The sequence below is a fragment of the Rhinolophus sinicus genome, chromosome 3 (assembly GCF_057876585.1).
Source record: "Rhinolophus sinicus isolate RSI-liver-muscle chromosome 3, RSI-T2T, whole genome shotgun sequence".
Classification (NCBI taxonomy): domain Eukaryota; kingdom Metazoa; phylum Chordata; class Mammalia; order Chiroptera; family Rhinolophidae; genus Rhinolophus; species Rhinolophus sinicus.
This window is the reverse complement of record NC_142503.1, coordinates 121937319-121957137: the sequence shown is the minus strand read 5'-3', so window position 1 is coordinate 121957137 and position 19819 is coordinate 121937319. Positions and strand designations below refer to the sequence as shown.

Sequence of the window (19819 nt, the reverse complement as noted above, 5' to 3'; positions counted from 1 at the left end):
AATAAATTAATAAGTAAAATAAAAATAAGTATAACTGCTTTCCAGGAATAATAATAATTTCATGGTAACTTTCCATAGACTTCATTTCCAGTCAATTTTGATTGTTCCTACAGTCTTATTCCTATAATTTGGAGTTAACACTAACATTGTATTCGTGTGCTCAACTGCTTCAGCTCCCACATTATTTTAAGTTCTATTTATGTTCTGTGGTTTCGTTGCTGGTCTTAAATATTCTTCACAGTGTTTCTCATTAAGTAGAGCAGAAACACCAAATTTTCACAGGATGATTTTTTTTCAACAGAAGCAACCACTTTGTCATACCTTACTTAATAGTTCCCTTTTTCTAGTGTCAAAGTAAAGGTACTATTTGTCTTATTTTTAATTTGTTGGATGCATTTCTAACTTATTTTGATTAGGTGTCAGCATCCTTGATGGACTGTTGTTAAATACATTTGAATCCAATTGTAGGCTAATGATTCTCAACGAGAATTTGGTAATGTCTAGAAACATGTTTGGTTGTCACAACTGGGTAGGTGCTACTGGAATCTAGTCAGCTGCATTATAGGCTGTCGCTAAACATCCTACAATGCACAGGACCAGTTCCCATAATGAGGAATTATTCCGCCCGGAGTGTCAGTAGTGCTGAGTTAAGAAACCCTGCCATAGGCTATCTTTTCCTTGCCTTCCACGTAGTTCTGGAGTAATAAATGACAGTAGGTGGTAACAGTGCCACTCCTCGCCTTTATCACTAGTCTTGTAATCAGCACAGTTGGGAGAGTCCACTGTCTTACACAAGTAGGGTATAATGAGTTACGAAAATGGTCAGAGGTCTCTTACAGAAGAGAATATGTATAGTTAATGTAATCAGATGGCAGTGCCTTTTGAAAATCGATATGTACTCCTGATACAGTAGTGCCTCTTTTGGAGGCACATGTTAACCAAATGACTTTGCTTCAATTTGCTTTAAGTGTAGTCTATTTCACATCTAAAATGAAATAATGGAGTGAAACAATATGTGAAGTGTCTGGTAACTGAATAATTATATACTGTGTTTCCCCGAAAATAATACCTAGCCGGACAATCAGCTCTAATGCGTCTTTTGGAGCGAAATTAATATAAGACCTGGTATTATATTACATTATATTATATTGTATTGTATTGTATTATACTACATTATATTATATTATATTATATTTATTATATTATAGGATCCAGTCTTATAGTAAAATAAGACCGGGTCTTACATTAATTTTTGCTCCAAAAGACGCATTACAGCTGATTGTCTGGTTAGGTCTTATTTTCGGGGAAACATGGTAAGAAGGGACAGTTGTGGTCTAATGTTTTAGTTTTATATATTAAAATGAGATAGGGTTTTCTGAGGCTCTTCTCTAGCGTCTTCTTTTTTGAATTTGTATTTACAGAAAAAAATTACAATTTATAATTTATGAAACACAAAATTTGTGTAAATTTATAAGATCCTACTCTGTTTTCTTTGAAGCTCACAATGGCTTTTCTTTTTTTCCATATTTTCAAAAATGTTAAATATGAATCTGATTAAAAGTGATTTATTCTTTAATAAGTATAATAATTACTCTGTAAAAATATTTGTATAGGTTTTCTTTCCTTTACAAAAGTTCCCTAAGTAAGGTTTATAATCTTGCATGATACAAAGGCTCTAAGGAGTTACTTTACTTGACTGAACTAGAAAATTTTTTAAAAAGCAAAGTATTATGGAATGTCAGTATTAGCATACCTTTTGTTCCTATCGAAATGAATATACTGGCAAATATTAGAAAAATTTAGATGTGTACACTGGTATCAAGATTTATATAATTTTTTTAATATATTTACAGCTTCCAAAGGCCTTTATTAGTCCTTGTTGACAGAAACATAGATTTGGCAACTCCTTTACACCATACTTGGACATATCAAGCCTTGGTGCATGATGTACTGGTAAGAGGCTAAATATACCATTTTTTATCGAAATGTAGTTATCTTTAGTGGTCCCTTTAATTTAAAATTAACATCGTGGCTACAGAAACATATATGAAAAGGATGGAGCTGAGATATATGAACAGAAAAAGGGATGGGCTTTGGTATCACTGATCATGGATGCTGGAGAGTAGTGAAGCATTGAGATTTAAAGTTCCAAATTTATGATCTTTCTTTTTTTCTTTTAGATTTTATTGGGGAAGGGGAACAGGACTTTACTGGGGAACAGTATGTACTTCTAGGACTTTTTTCCAAGTCAAGTTGTTGTCCTTTCAATCTTAGTTGTGGAGGGTGCCGTTCAGCTTCAAGTTGTTGTCCTTTCAGTCTTAGTTGTGGAGGGCACAGCTCAGCTCCAGGTCCAGTTGCCGTTGCTAGTTGCAGGGGGCGCAGCCCACCATCCCTTGCAGGAGTCGAACTGTCAACCTTGTGGTTGAGAGGACGCGCTCCAACCAACTGAGCCATCAGGGAGCTTAGCAGCAGCTCAGCCGAAGGTGCCATGTTCAATCTTAGTTGCAGGGGCTGCTGCCCACCATCCCTTGCGGGACTCGAGGAATTGAACTGGCAACCTTGTGGTTGAGAGGGGGACCCCGCTCCAACCAACTGAGACATCCGGGAGGCAGCTTAGCTCAAGGTGCCGTGTTCGATCTTAGTTGCAGGGGCAGAGTCCACCATCCCTTGCGGGACTCGAGGAATTGAACTGGCAACCTTGTGGTTGAGAGCCCACTGGCCCAAGTGGGAATCGAACCAGCAGCCTTCAGAGTTAGGAGCACGGACCTCTATCCGCCTGAGCCCCCGGGCCGGCCCTAAATTTATGATCTTTGATGATAGGATAAATCAGTTATATTTTTGGTAATAATGGGGGGGGAAGGAATGGAGGAAAATGAATGAATTTTTTTATATACTGAGTCATTAAATAAATAAATAAATATGTTTTCCCTGGGAAGAAAAGCTGTAATTTCTCCCATTTTTCTGGGACTCAGTTAAGCCTCATTTTATGATAAAAATTGATAGTAATTTTATATTACACTGTTTTCTGAAGTTATTCCACGTATGTAATTTCATGTTTAAAATAAAAATCTGTATTTATCCATGCAAATATTCACTTACTAAATAGCAGCAAGTAGCAGCCAGTGAGGTATGAGACCCAGATCTGTGTCGTTTTGAAGGCCAATTAAATGTTTCAAAGAGAAATCATCTTGGACAAATGCTGAAGACTAAGTAACCATTGCATGTGGTAATGTCAGGCTTATTAGTGACTTGGGAAAGAGCAGCTTCCATAGTGTTGGGGCAAAACACTGACATGGGTTTAACAAAGATTAGAAGGAGAGGCGTAAGAGTGAATATAGGCAAACCTTAATAGAATTTTGCTGTAGAGGAGAGCTGAGAAAAGGAGTGATTTTTGGAAGGGGATGCGAGGTCAAAAAAATTTTTTAAATGAGAGAAATTACAGCGTATCAATGGGAATGATCAACAGGGAAAAGTTGGTGCAGGAGATAAGTCCTGCAGGCCTGCAGGACGCATTAGTGACCAGGATGACGATAGACCAGGATTGCCCATGCTTGGCACTAGTGACATTTTGGACTCAATCATTCTTTGTTGTGGGGTTGTCCTGTGCATTGTAGGATGTTTAGCAGCATCCCTGGTGTCTACCCTTTTAGATGCCAATAATACTCCCTCAGTGTGACAACCAAAATGTCTTCACACATTGCCCAATATACCCAGGGGGTGGAGAGGTGCAGAATGCCTCTGACTGAGAACTACTGTTCTAGGCTGATGATGGGAGTCTCAAAACTGGCATTGTTTTAAAGAAGAGAACAAGTAAAGAGTCTCGAAGTAGCAAGGAAGACCCTCCAATCTTGGGTCCAGTGATGTGAGGTGTGTGACAAATTGAAAAAAAAAAACTCGCTGTCTAAGAAAGCTACAGGGGATAGCCCATTGGAGTTCACTTAGAGCAAGAAAGTATGGTGGAGTCAATATTCAGAATAGAAGATTTTGCTGATGACTGAGTATGAGTTCCAGAGGGAATGACAGAAGTATTTCAGGAGTCAGTTAAAAATGAGAGATGGGATCTGAAGGGAGTGGGTATAAAGAATCATACAGGGATTAATGGGCGTGATGAGATAGGTTTGATAGTCTCAAGTTTGTTTGGGGGGGCCCTGACTGTTGGGTGGGACAGAGGGATAAGGTCTTAAAACATACAGTTCAGGGGTCACCTCTTCACTCTTCCAGTGGTGTGTGGAGGCTACACAGAGCATTGAGATCCTGGGATCCTTTCTCATTCCTGAACTCAAAGAGTTCCCGGAGGAAATTAATGTACACGATGCTTTGAGTGAAGAAGATAAGACATATGTACAAGTAACTGCAATAAAAGGAATATGCTCTGAGTCCCCATTGTCAGAAGAGAAAGTTGGGAAACGTAACTTAAGCAGAACCCAAAACTAGACAAGGCTAATACTGGTCCTTGAGGTTTTCACTGTTCCAGAGTAGAATGAGAGTAATCAGGATAAGGACTATGAAATTAGTTTTTATGACCTACCTTTATACGAACGTTTTCAGTGCTTTACCTTTTATTATCCTTGTACCCTGTATCATTGATTTTTAGTTCGTAGTTTCTGAAGTTAAAATATCCTTTTAAAAAGATAAGATGGCAAAAGTAGATGGTAGGGTTATTTGCTTTTGTTCTAAGTTTCTTTACTTCACAGAATCAAAAGTTGGCGGGCGACCTTCTGTCTCCAAAGCATTCAATTCAACAAGTATTTATTAAGTTCCTACTCTGTACCAGACACTGCTGACCACTGGGATACCGGTGAACAGAGCACACGTGCTTCCTGCTTGCATGTTGGGTAGCATAGTGCCTTCCTATGGACATTTGGGTTATTGTTGTTTTTACTTTTTGTTATTATAAATAATAAGCAATATACAACTCTAGTTACCTTTTTTTGGCTAGTTTCTCAGATTTTATATTACCCTTTAAGCAATCTTTTCTCGGTAACATTATTAGAAGATTTAGGTGTTAGGAAAACAGTCTTTTGAGGAGATGGGTTTTAATAACTACACAATTTATATTGACTTAATCCTGTTCATGAATTTTAATGCAGTTTCTAGATGTGAAAAAAGAGTAACTGAGGTATCATAAATTGTAATGACTCCATTTTTTGTTGAAAACTGCTTTTGAAGTTTCATCCAAGCTTTTAAAATTCTTATTAATCCCTTTACCTCCACAAGATGGAGTAAAAGTTCTAGATAGGAACCATTAACTTGTAACTGGAGCTTTTTATATCAACTATCTTTGCCTAAAAACCTGGAACATTGATAATATTTATATATCACATCTTGGACATACCTATGAAAATTCACACAGCTTCCCTGTGCGCCAGAAAAATGATTGTTGTCATTTAATATAGGAAATAAACTCTTCTGGTGAAAAACTTGGCAGTGCCTTTTCCTTTTATGGGGATATAAAATGCAAAATTAGTAATTAGAAAATCCTTTTATTACATTTTGGTTCAGGAGGGGTAGATTTGATTTTTCAACTGCAATGAGTAGTTACCCTTAGGCCAGGGGTGTCCAAACTTTTTCTTTTTTTTTTTTAATTGATTTTTTAAATTTATTGGGGTGACAATTGTTAGTAAAATTACATAGATTTCAGGTGTACAATTCTGTATTACATCATCTATAAATCCCAATGTGTGTTCACCCAGAGTCAGTTCTCCTTCCATCACCATATATTTGATCCCCCTTACCCTCATCTCCCATTCCCCACCAAACTTTTTTCAATGTTTTTTACCAAGGGCCATATGCAGTAAAATACACAAACAGCCGAGCCACTCACTCGAGGTAAAGTATGTATTGCCTCACTGGTTTATTTAAGTAAACTAAATATATTTTTGGAATTTGCTGCGGGCCAATTAACAATGGATTGAGGCCAGCGGGCCAACTGCGGGCTGGTTTGGACACCCCTGCCTTAGGCAAAGGGATGGTTGTTGTTCCATCTCAGTATCTTGTCCTTTACTTGGCCTTTGTTTTTTCAAATCTGAGGTGCCCTTTTTGTGCCTTTGGTCCTCTGCTACCGACTCTTATTAATATTATTTGAAACCTTAAATTAGACTGTATGCTAATATACAGAGAGACTTTAATGACATTTGTTTTTCTATTTTTCTTGCCACTCAAGAAGAAAAAAGGAAATGTTTTCCAAATTATACACTTTTAAAAAGTTATTGCATTTTCTCAAAGATGCGTGATTCCACTATAACAGATGCCTAAAGTGTAGTTCAAAGTTTGATGCTTTGAAGGTTGATCCTCTAGTCTTTATTAACACAAAAGCTCTTGGATAACAGTGTGTTGGAATAGTTTCAGGCATTTGCCTAAAACTTAAAAGTACAATGTAAACTTTGACTAATTTAAGCACAGCTTGTTCATAACTAACCAAACTAGCTGCTCATAACTGTAGGAAGTTCTTACCACAGTCATGTGGGCTATGTAAGGGCCTAGAAGACATCCTTGATTTCATTCATTTTTTTAAAAAGGTATTGTTTCAGTATATTTCCATATTCATTGGTATTCCTGAACTTGGGTTAAAATTTGACTTAATCTGAGGGAAAGAAGAGTACTATTATTTAATATCTGCTAAGCTAGCTTTAGGTGACACTGTGGGTTTTATTTTTTTTCCCCTTATATACTAGTTGCTTAGTACGTAAGATTTTGACTTTTTTTAATCTATGTTTATGATGGACCATTTTGCAAGGATTTTCTTTTTCAATTAAATGATTCTTTTGAATATTCTAAATTAGATTTTTCTTTCCCCTTTTTATCTTCTGCACATTTTAATAGACATACAGTACAAACTATAGATGTAGTTTTAGATTTTCTAGTAGCCACGTTAAAAAGAAAAAGAAACAGGTGATATTTATTTAAATAGTATATTTTATATTCTTTTTTTATATAGTTAGTCTTCAAAATTCAGTGTATATTTTGTGCTTACATCACATCTCAATTCAGACTAGCCACATTCCAGATACTCAATAGCCACATGTGACTGATAGTCACAGTTACATTTCCAAAGCATTAAGGCCCAAATTCTTTACTAGTTTAGAGATTGAATAAACTGCTTTTGAGTTGAGATTCTCACATGAAAACTGGTAGAAAATGTTTGCATATTGTCAGCAGTGTATCTGTGGGGGAGTTTCCAGATCATGATTCTTAGAGTCATAAGGAATTCTGCTTTAATAAGAGTGAACAAGCCTACCAAAGTGGTGCCTGGCATTGTGGAATCTGGATAGAATATCTTGGCCTCTGAAGGAGAACAGGTTAGATTGTGCTGTTTAATCTAAACCAGTCCTCAAACCTCAGTGGATGAAAATAACTAGTATTGATTTTTTGTTCACAGTGTTTCTTTTTCCTTGTCCAGTGTGGATGGGCAGGGGGAGCTCTGCCCATGGTGGTCACACATGAATTCAGGGTGATGAGGCCCCCCCATCTCAACATGCCCTTTCACAATAACTGTGGCAAAGGGCAAATAATTGTGGATTGTATTTAGATCGTGTTTCATTGCTATGAATAAAATTTTAAGACTTTTCTTGTGGATATTTCATATAAAAACACAAAGTCAGAGACTACTATACTCAACCTCCATGTGCATCATTTAGCTTCCCAGACAATATGCATCTTACACATCTCATCCCAGGCATTACATGATCTTATGCACAAATACTTCAACATATATCTTTTTGAAAAAAGTACCATAATTTTATTATCCTACCCAACAAAATTAACAATTTTTATTTGGTAATATCTATAAACAATATGTGTACATTGCATTTAAGTTTTTCAATTTACAATTCCTCTCTTCCCACTCATTTATTATTGCCATTTTTGTAGTAAAGGAATTGAGTTGTTTTTCTAAAGAATTTTCTACATTTCTGCGTTTGGTTGATTGTATCCCTGTGGGGTACAATTTGACATGTTTCTCTATTCTGAGTATTTCCTGTAAACTGATAGGTCTAGAGACTTGATTAGATTTGGTTCAATTCCTTGCCAAAATAAGTTACTTTTATTTTACTTTTTTTTCTCATGTGAAAATAAATCTTAATTGTGCATGAATAGATGTCACCCATATTATCTAAATGTCATTTTGCTAGCATTAGCTCTGTCTGGCTCACTGGTCTGCTTTAACTTGTGAAATTAAATTAAGACTGCTGAAGACTCATCCATGTTTTTAGCACCGCACGATAGGATTTATGTATCTGGTGGTATGGGACACCATTGTCTTGTCTTATAAGTAAGGAAAGTGTGGATATAGGTGGAAACAGATTAGATTCTACCATGTTAAAACTAATTGTTGTCTTTTATTTGTGTCAATGTTCAGTTTCTTTAACATGATTGAGTACAGCACAGGATGTTCTTATTTCCCGGTTTTCAAGACTGAAATTACTTTTCCTTATTTGCCTGACTAGTATGTAAACAATGGAAATGTTCTTGCCATTATTATGTTATTTCTCAAAACTCTTAACATCTTTTATTTCTTTGTCATTTTAAGTATTCCATCAAAACTTCAGTAAAAATATGCTGTCCTATTGTTAGAGCAGTAATTTCGCTTAACAAGTCACTTTTATTTTGAATGATCTGTGTCATCACCATGGAAACAGTAGTTCACTAGAAATTCTAGTTTAAAAGCTTAGCTATTTAAAAATGTTTCTTTTCTTCAGTCATCTTGTTTTGTTAGATAATTTTTAAAACCAAGGGTTCTTCTCAGATGTAAATGTCAATATCTTTCTTCCTGTACGGATGATTCCTTGTACAAAGTGAGGTTAAGATATGTGGATAGGAAAGTAAGAGGAGTTAGGTTATTGATATGTTTATGCTAGAATAATATGGAAGAGTCTGTAGAAAAGACATAATAACAGGTTGAAATGCAATATAACTATACTCTTGTTACTTACACCACTATGGCAATTAGACATCTATATTTTGCACTCCTAAAGACCTAGACTCAGTATTAATGACCTTGTTTTATCAAGAGGAGATTAAATTATATTCAGTACATTGAATTTGCTAAGACCTAGAAGTTTAATCATTAATTAGAAACTTATATCTTAGTACTGAGATGATTGTGTAACAGTCATGCTAGATAATTTCTCTATGTAATTTTTTTCTTGCTCATCATTCATTTACTCACTTATTGATAGCCATGTTTTATTAATAACTAGCTCACTATTTGGAGTAGAGTTGAACCACAAAATACTGCTGTTACGTGAAGGAACCCACAAGTCTAATGCAGGAATGAGGGAAAAGGTTAGAAAAGATACTTTTATTTTGTTTTTTTGTATGTTTGTTTTTTTGAGAAAGGGCAAAAAAATCAAGCCCCACAGGAGTAAAATTAATTCAAGGCAGAAAAGTCTAGCAACTACTGTCTGATTAACTCTTAGAATTTATGTGAAAGGCAGTGCTGTTACTATCGTAGCGTCTATTAGAACTTTTGAAAAATGCAATCCATCAATCAAATAATATATCAGAATGTTAAGATTTTTTGTTATTGGAAACAACTAAGTATCAAGAGGCTTAGTCAAATAAATAGGTACAGCCAAATACTGGACTACTATGTAGGCATTGATAAAGATGAGGTAGATGTACATATACAGATAGAGAAAGAGCTCTAAAATACATTATAAAATGAGATAAGTAAGGTAAAACAATGTATAATGTAATCCCATTCTTTAAAATTAAAAGGATATGTGTATGCTGCCATATGAGTAATATTTTTCTAAAGGATACACAAGAACCTTAACATAGTTCTTATATGTTTTTTGACATTTTAATCCTCTATATGTACTACTTTAATTAAAATACACAAACAAAAGTACATTTGTATAACAAAACACTGGAAAGAGGTCTTCTGAGTTTCAGATCTATATTTTGTCCTTGGAAATATTAGAAAGGGCAGCAAGAATCTGTTATTTTCCTTGTTGTAGGAAATGTTATGGTTCTTATACGCAGACTATTATTTAAAACAGGATTACTTTTTTCTAGGATTTTCACTTAAACAGAGTTAATTTGGAAGAATCTTCAGGAGTGGAAAATTCTCCGGCTGGTGCTAGACCAAAGAGAAAAAACAAGAAGTCTTATGATTTAACGCCAGTTGATAAATTCTGGCAGAAACATAAAGGAAGGTAAGTAAGAAAAACATCATTAAGTAAAAGATTCACCTCTTAAAAAGAAATGAAGATGTCATCTGACTTACTGTATTTGATTAAAAAAGACATCAGAAAGGTCATGGTAGTTCGTCTACACAATGAGTTGGAGCTATAATTAAATAGTCTATAGATATGTATTTTTATTGCCCGATTTTTTCTTGACTCCTGGGTTGTTTTTTGTTAGTTTTATAGGAACCATTTCCCCTATCAGTTAGCTCAGACCATATGATTTTGTCGGTTTTATAGATAGTCTTTCTAAATTTTGTTGCTATCCTCACTGACCTTCTACAAAACCATTTCTGTCCTTCATTAAAATGGGCTTTTGTGATAATGAAACATTGAGATATGATTTTCCCTCTTTGTTCCATGTTTGCCTTCATACAAACCCAGTTTTATATATCTGTGGAGAGACTACCTAAGCCTAAAAACCGTATTTATTTAAAATACATTAGAAATAATAGGTGAAAAAATTGTAGTAATTTGTCCTGTGATTTATAGTAGGCAGATATACAGATCCCACATATTGCTATGTCCCATTAAATTTAGAGTACTTCATGGGCTCAGTAACTGTCATAAAAGTTAGCTAGTTAGGGGTCACTATAGCTAGACAAATCATTCTAAACAAACAACATTATTCCTCTAAGAGAAAAAAAGAATGTTGCTCATCAACAGTTATAGAAATATGTTATTATTATGAATATTTCAAAATACCAACACTGAGATAAGTATTACCACATCTGTATGTGTGTAATATATGTGTGTGTGTGTGTGTGTGTGTATGTGTGTATCTTTGATATGGCTATTTTTTTGGCCTCCTTTATGTTGAAAGAGAAGTAAGATATAGACTTGGTTCAATGTGCTCTATTTCTTTTGTATTTTTTTTTAATTATTTATAACTTCTTTTTAACACTGAGAATCATATTGTTTAGCAAAAAATTAGATTTTTCTATAGAGAAAAGTCACTACCTTCTTTCTGACTATGGCAATTTTGGGTATTGTTATAATTTACTTTATTTTAATTTTTTTTCTGTTTAGAATTCCATAGTCTAAATTTCGTTCCAGAATAGTAAAGTACAGGAAATTACATTTACATTATTTATAGAGGACGCAGGATATTTTCAAGTTAACTTTAAAGTTTACATTCTGTAATAGAAGAAAGCTTAAGAAAAAAATCTCTTCATTTAAATATGGAAATTTTGAATATTTTCTTTAGACCATGTTTAGGAATAATCAAGAGCTCAGGTGAATAATGAGAACTTTGATTTTTGTTTGTAAGTAGGAGTAGCCCTGAATAACCCTCACTGAATATTGTCCTACAATAGCAGCATGGGCGCAAGACACTGGGAGACAGCATGGCGTTAAACGGTGACTTAGTCTCTGTGCTTCAGTTTTCCCATCAGTAAAATGTGGGGATGATATTCTACATGTTGCCCTATTTCAGAAGATGGTTATGAAGATTAAGTGAGATAATAGAGAGAAGTAACTTGCCCAAAGTCACCCAGCTTTCACTGGTGAAACCAGGGATAAAACCACGTTCTGGCAGATCCAAAGTCCCTGGTCTGAACTATGAATAGTGTTTACCTCACCAACACTGTGGTCAGGATTAAATGAGAAAAAAGAGACAAATTATTAGTAGAGTGTTAGGCATTCAGTAATATGTCAGCAGTCATGATTGTCTGTTCGCTTTGAGACCTGAAGATACTGGAGGTTTTAAGGACCATCTAGTTCTCCCAGCACATTTTACATGCTCAGTGCTGGTTTTGCCAACATAGACTCTGCTGGAGCCGGGGTTCGTGTGTGCTGTTGTCATAGAAAACTGGACTGTGCTCCTCAGAATCCTTTCAGAACTTCTGTCATTTCTGTCTGTCTTCATTGGATGAAGTGTGCTGATCACTAATGAAGTATTATCAAGGAAAGAGGGGGAGGATTCTGTTTCAATACTGATGAGACATGCCCTTTTCTTTCGGAAAGGAGAAAAAGCTTCTGGCCTCCACTAAGGCTGTAGATGAAAAATACTCATGTTAGGAACCACTTCATGGTCATCATATATTCATCTAAAACTATTCGTCTAGAATTCAAGATTAGGACTGAGCAACACTTTTTCTACTGGAACTGCTTGCTCAGTGATTGCAGATGAGTTGTGTCTGAAGTCTACGTACAGAAATCACTGCTAAACTGCACTTCCCAGGAAGAAGATACCAGGCATTAGACCAACAAAATGGTGGCCTATGTTCTGTTTTTACCAGTAGTGTTTTAGGATATTAAGCTTGCAGAATTAAAAGCTTTTGTTTTACAGTTACTGTCATGTAATATTTTTTTAAATACCGCCTTTGTTGTTGCATGGATCCTTTGACACCATGTTGTTAATTTGGGTGGTAACATTTACTTGATGGGTGATACATGATGACTTCTTTGTGTTTCAGTCAGGTATTTTACCTTTTTTTCTAACAGCATATAGGTGAAGAGAAAATGTGATGTGGTTAATGAAAAGAATAGAAATAAAATTTAAATTTGTTTAGATGTAAAAGTATTATGATATGCATTTTAAAGAAATAGTATTTATAATATGCAGTTGACCCTTGAACAGTGCAGGGGTTAGGGACACCGATCCCCCTGCACAGTCGAAAATCTGCATGTAACTTTTGACTCCTCCAAAACTTAACTGCAGTGGGTTCTTTGGATCTCCAGATTTAACCAACCACTGTTGCGAATGTGAAAATACTGTTTTTGATTTTCAGTTGCTTGGATCTACAGATGTGAAACCCCTGGATACTAAGGGCCAACTGTATTAATTTAAAAAAAAAGAAAATCCACATATAAGTGGACCCATGCATTTCAAACCTGAGTTGTTCAAGGGTCAACTGTAAGTAAATAAATATTACAAGGCTATGTAGTTGTATTTATTCTACATGTTGTCTGCATATATATATATATATATATATATATATATATATATATATATATATATAATATTCAAATCCAAACAGTACATTTATAATAATGATATATCCTCACTATATATTTCAAAAATTTTTTGAAATCTCTTTTAATGTCATACTCATAGTTCTTTTTGTACAATACTGTTTCAGTCCATTCCCAGAAGTTGCAGAATCAGTTCAGCAAGAACTAGAATCTTACAGAGCGCAGGAAGATGAGGTTAAACGACTTAAAAGCATTATGGTAAGGTTCTGTTTGCTTTCTAAGAATTATAGGAAGCAGAGAGACATCTGGAGGAAGAAAGGGGTTTCTTTTCCCTCCCCTAAAAATTCAAGGCCGTTCATTGCTTTAAAACAAAAAACAACTTATATAAAATATCTTTTTAAGAAAACCAAATACTGAGTAGAGCAAAAATTGTTTAAAGAACTTGAAAAAAATGTATAATGTGGCTTCATTTTAGAAATACATGTTCCAGTGCTGCGTCTCTTATTACTATGTGACCTGTGGCAAGTATCTGGACCTATTCTTCATCTGAAAATGCAAGCTGGTCCTTTTTGTAGTCATCCAATCATTTATTAGGCATTTGGTGGCTAGAACTTTTCTGTAACTGTCGAAATGCAGACATTTATTCCTTAAAGGAAAAGAATTGTTAATCTTACTGTTTACGAGTGATCTTAGAAATATATTGATTTTTATGCTTGGGCTTGGGATTTTTGAGTAGTTATTGGACACTTTTTTTCTTCCCAGGGACTGGAAGGGGAAGATGAAGGAGCCATCAGTATGCTTTCAGACAATACTGCCAAGCTAACATCAGCTGTTAGGTATGTAAGCAGTATATCCTCTTTGAAGTGTTTCTGTTGACAAGATTTATTTAGAAGGTTAACAAATTGGTTAATATTTTTAATAATAGGAAATAGTAGATAATAGCATATACCTTTAAGATTAAAGAACTAAATTGTGTTTTTAACATGTTCAGGTAAAATTAAGTTCCCTCTTTATATAGCAGATCATTTGCTTATTTCACTTGTTGGAGAACTGTATAATGCAGGTAATTTTACTAAGAAAATAGTGTTGGTGATAACGTAATGCAAGTTGTTGCTAAAGTTATCATTGCTGCTATTATTTTATTAAGTAATGGTTAAGCAGTTTCTTTTGGATTCTTTAAATACCATCAAGGAGAGAGGAAATGTGTTTTAGAAATATAGGCACAATCATATTTCCATTAATCTGATTTTATCCTAAACCTCCAAATTTTAGAACCTGAAAGTGAAATGATAGAACAATAACTAAGAAGCATTTCACCTGTATTAAAGTAGTAAATACGGTATGTGTTCAAGCCTCCAGATTAAATTCAGTTAATAGACAGTTTAACTTGTCATTTAGTTACTATTTTACTATTCTAAGTTTCCTCAGAGGTAACACTGAGGTGTGGGTTTTGTTAAGGTCTGTATCATTTTCTTAGAAAATTTAATGGTTGATCTTCAATTTTTTGATATTGTAGTTCTTTGCCAGAACTCCTTGAAAAAAAAAGACTTATTGATCTCCATACAAATGTTGCCACTGCTGTTTTAGAACATATAAAGGTAAATTTAACTTTTATCCCCCCACAGTACAAGTTCTGTTTATGTAGGGTTTTATACTTTGTAAGATGCTTTCATATTCATTATCTCATTGAGCTCTCGCTGTAACATTATGAGGTATAATTATTGAGGGCAGCATTACTGCCTTCATTTTTTACAAGTGAGGAAACTTAATAATCCAGAAGGATGAATGATTTGCCCAAGGTCACACCTTCAGTATACAGAAGTTAGAATCTGTGGTATTTCTGTGATGTCGCACTGCCTTGATACTTCCTGTACCCATATCCTGTTTCAGTAGACCTGTATCTAACCGTCAGTAACACAGATGTAGACATCCATTTGACTATAGTACTATACAAAATATCCATTAATAACATCATTTCATTATGTAAATTGGTTCGAACTTTTTTAGTTTTAGATGAGTCTGTTAGCATTAAAGCTTCTTACTCTCTCCTATTTACTGATTTTGAAACAAATACATTAGATCATCTATCAGTTGTTATCGTAGTTCTTTTTTTTATTACTTTATTCATGATTGTCTCATATTAGCTTGACTTAATCAGCCCTTCGCTATTCTACAGTTATTTATTCTCTGGACATGGAGCTGAATTCCGGTGACAGCTTGAGGATGTGGTTATTACTGAGTCCTACTTTTTATTTAGTTAATACGATATATTTCCAAAGGCAGCGTAAAAAAGCTGAATATGCTTGCTGCCTGTCAAAGATGTTGACACCTTGGATTTAAGGAAAAGGGACTTAAACGGTTTTCTTTTTTAATGATTTAAAAAGTCATGGAGCATTAGAAAGGAGCTCGTATCGATAGACAATGAGCATTGTGCAGCATGGAATTTAAACCTGCATAATTTCTATTAAGCTGACAACCTAATTTTCTCTTTTCTTCCACATCTTGATAGTAATACTTGCCATTTTCATGTACCTACAGGATTAGAAACATAATTGTTCAGTCTATAGGGGATTCTGTTGCTGATGTTTTCCCTTCTATACGTAGCATCTCTGTAAAGTAGGAAGAGATTGCTCAGATCTGTTTACCTGAGGTTTTTGTCTCCTGTGAAGATAATATATATATATAAAATATCCATTAATAATAAAATATCCAGAATTTATTGATCATCTAAGCTTTACTTATAAAACCAGGTAAAATACAACAGAGAGCTATCTATATAAGGAATTTCCTTCAGGAGGAGAGAAAAGGCTTTGCTTACAAGGCAAAGACTGTGACTCTAATAGAAAAAGTTTTTAAAAATGTATTGCACTTAAAACAAATTTTAGTTTCTAAAAGTTTCTAGTTTTTTAACTATAATTATGTAATAATGATCTTATGACCCATTCAGCAAACATTTTTGAGTACTCGCTGTTTGCCTGGCAGGATGCTAGGTGCTACATTCAAGTACATAGACAATTAAAAAATTGTAACAAGTTATGACAGTTGTTAATAGTACTATGTGTGCTTTGAGATTTAAGCTGTTCTGTGGATTCCCTTGATTCATAGAGGGTTTTTGTTCACATTTTTTATTAAAAGTTTATTAATTCTTACACTTTGTGACTTCAGTTCTCACAGCTATAAAACCAGGAAAATGCCAAGCTCAGCAACTACTACTATACTGAGTTGTGTAACCCAAAGTAACTAATTATGGAAAGCGCACAGTTTCATCCTGTTCATAAAACTTTACAAACATTATCGTGCTACACGTGTATGAGTATACTCCAGGTCAGAGACTAGAGTTTATTGTTTGAGAAAATTCTGGTTAAAGTAATTATTCAGTCATGTTTATTGAGTGGCTCTGTGTGTATTGTGTTATGCCCAATTCTGTAGATTCTGTAGTAAACAAGACAGATAAGTTCTCTATTCCCTTGGAACTAATTGTAGTGGCAGTAAAGTAAACAAATTAGAAAACAAGATACTTCAGGCATTAGGTGATGTGAAAACAACAAAAACAGGGTGATGTGAGATGATAGAGAATGGCTGAGAGGGCTACTCTTAAGTGGTCAGGAGTAAGTGGTTAGAGAATCACCTTCGATTGAGGTGATGTTTGAGTTGAGACCTGAATCATAAGAAGGAGCCAGTTCGTGAAAATCGCAGAGCCAAGCGTTCCAGGAAGGACTAAGAAGTGTAAAGGCCTTCCTTCATACAGGAACAAGGCGGTGTGTTTAAGGACCTAGAAGACTAGTATGGTTTTGGTGACGGAAAGAGTGATAGACTGTCATGTAGCGAGAAATGGGAATTGAAGTATGATGGGCAGTCACTGGAGGTAAATGACATGATGTGATTTATGTTTTAAATGCAGAATGCACTGAGGACCATGAGGGATGGGTGAGTTCTGGAAGTCAGTGTGGAACTGGAAGGCGCCTGTTGTAGCTGCCTAGGGGGGAAAAGGGTGTTTTTTTAAGGCAAAATTTACTTATGAAATTCTTTACGATGCTCAGTTGTTGCTAACAGAGGCCCTCTGTCTGAGATGCTTTAATCTGCCACCATGCCTGACCCAAACAATTCTGCTTTAAAGACCTGGTCATTTGGCTCTCTTTAGAAAAAAAATGTTGTTTCTTCCAGGGCTAAATGTCTGGCACAGCATCTTTATCATTCGAGGTGTTAAGCAATTTTATATGAAACATGCACATTTTGGAGTAGATTTTTTTTGTTTGCTTGTTTTTTAAGATTTTATTGGGAAAGGAAGACAGTGTGTGTTTCCAGGACCTTATTGTGGAACAGTGTGTTTTTCCCAGGACCCATCAGCTCTAAGTGAAGTTGTTGCCCTTCAATCTTAGTCATGGAGGGCGCAGCTCAGCTCCAAGTCCAGTCGCCGTTTTCAATCATAGTTGCAGGGGGCACAGCTCACCATCCCATGGGGGAGTCAAACCGGCAACCTTGTTGTTAAGAGCTTGCGCTCTAACCAGCTGAGCCATCCGGCCACCCCTCTGGAAGCTCAGCAGCAGCTCATTATCTTCAATCTAGTTGCGGAGGGTGCAGCTCACTGGCCCATGTCGGAATCGAATGGGCAACCCTGTTGCTCAGAGCTAATGCTCTAACCAACTGAGCCATCCGGCCTTCCCTGGAATAGTTTTTTTTGCTGTAACTCAAGGAAGACACTTTTTCCTAATAGGATCTGATTTAAAGAAACTGTGCCTTAAAGTACAGTCATTTACAGAGGGAAAATAATGTCATTAATAGGACATACTATTCCTCTTTGATTCGTTCTAAGAAACCCAGTTAATATCAGTAGGTTTTTAATATTGATAAAGGAGCATGTTTATTCTAAGTGTTTACATATAAATTATAGTTGTATTTAATAAATCACATACTCAAGAGTTATCCTAATGTAAGAAATTATGTTAGTATAGAAAAATTGGAATGTTTTCTGGGAAGAGCCCTCTTGTAATGTTGACCATCTCTGAGTTCTGCTTCTCCCTGTCAAAACTAACATATAAGCTCCCATTATTTCTCATTACACCTATTTGTAAAATTTCTCCTTATCGTTTTTCCATAATTATTAAATTCGTAACTTCATAATATTTACTTTTAAATGGCATGTTTATTTGTACCGTTATTATGTAATACCATCTCTCTCTGGTTATAATGTTAATATTAATTAAAGAAGTATTTTTTTCCATGATCTCTTGCTGTTTTCACCAGAATTTATTGATCATCTAAGCTTTACTTATTTGTAAACATTTATTCATGAAAGCAGTAAAAAAAAATTTTTATTAGCAAGGATATTATGACTTTATGGGGAGATCTCAGAATGCTTCTCTTGGAATTTATCTTTATTGCAGTTTTGCATATTTCTCCTTTTGTCATGTTTAGATTATAGCCACTTCCTACATTTTCTTAGATAATTTTCTGAAGCAGAATACTAGAAGAAATTAATTTCTTTAGAAGTCTTGGCAGTTATCCAGCAAGTTAAAACTAGCACACCAGTTTGCAACAACTTTAGCAAATATTATCACTCAGGTTTATGGAATATTCTGAGTATTTTAGTGGTTTGGATAGTTAACTTTGGGTTTAACAGATTAAGGAGTAATTTGTTGAATCCTCATTTTTATTTGAGTAACCCATACCTATTAAAACTTTTCTTTAGCAGTTCTTTTATTTCTAATACAAATATGACTTTCCCTACTTGCTGATTATCGGGGATGCCTTCTGGGATTACTTAAATATTTGTAGACAAATTTTAATTTATTTTAACTATTGTTATTTCACCTGCATAGTCAAACTGAATTAAGTACTCTTAAGGAAAGGAACCGATAACTACATGTAAGGCGTAGTGTGAGAGAGAGATGGCATCATATGCTTTCACTCAGTGCTCCCCTGGAGAGGAAAGGCTGTCACATCAGAATGCCTCATCGCCTGAGAGCCAGTAAAGAACAAGCTGTTAATAAGCTGTGGTGTGTCGAGTCTTCATTGGTGCTGAATCCTCATTTTTGTTTTGCCGCTGCTTATGAAGGAAGTTGAGAGGTGCTGAATTAGACCTAAAGACATCATGAAGACCTAAAGACCTAAAGCAAGCATGTACAGCCTCAGGTCTACACTCTGAGCGAGCGTTAGCCGTGTTAGCAGTGCTAGCTGTTAACCACAGCCCCTCCTCCAGGCAGCTAATTGGTCTTTGACTCAACTTCTTTATTCTTTGGAGAAGATAAGCTTTCAAAATAAAGTAGAAATTCTCTTAATTGAGCTCCTCTAGTCAACACACCAAATTAACCGATGCCCTTTATCCCCTCTGTAAAACACAGTGGCTACCCGCCACACGACGTACTGACCACTGGCAGCTAGTATGTTCCTCACGTTGAAATTTTTGCTTACCAGAGAAAATTATTTGTATTTGATTCCAATCTGCTTGTATCAATTGTATGAGTAGGAAAAGAGGACTGTTTCTATAAAACTAAGTTACACAACTTAGACTCAATAAAGATGGTGATTTAATTATTGCTTAAACGAAAAGATTGCAAAATTTCAAAAAATACTAAAATTGCTTTACAAATGTCTACACATCTTTGTTCCACTTCAAAGAAACTGAAACTGGAAATCTTAGGTGATCCATTATAGTTGTGCTTTATGCAAAAAAGAAAAAAAATTTCAGTGAACCTCTGTTCTCCAAAGAAAAGGTC

At 35.1% G+C, this 19819-nt stretch overlaps 1 protein-coding gene across 1 annotated transcript in view; it reads left to right on the top strand.

Moving 5' to 3' along the window:
• The window catches only part of SCFD1 (sec1 family domain containing 1), a 96026-nt gene that overhangs the window by 23528 nt on the left and 52679 nt on the right, over positions 1–19819 (top strand). Inside the window, exons 10-14 of the mRNA XM_019754524.3 lie at positions 1854–1953; positions 10018–10157; positions 13271–13361; positions 13866–13939; positions 14620–14701. Of these exons, the coding sequence (XP_019610083.3) occupies positions 1854–1953; positions 10018–10157; positions 13271–13361; positions 13866–13939; positions 14620–14701 (487 nt within the window). The remainder of the gene's footprint in view (positions 1–1853; positions 1954–10017; positions 10158–13270; positions 13362–13865; positions 13940–14619; positions 14702–19819) is intronic.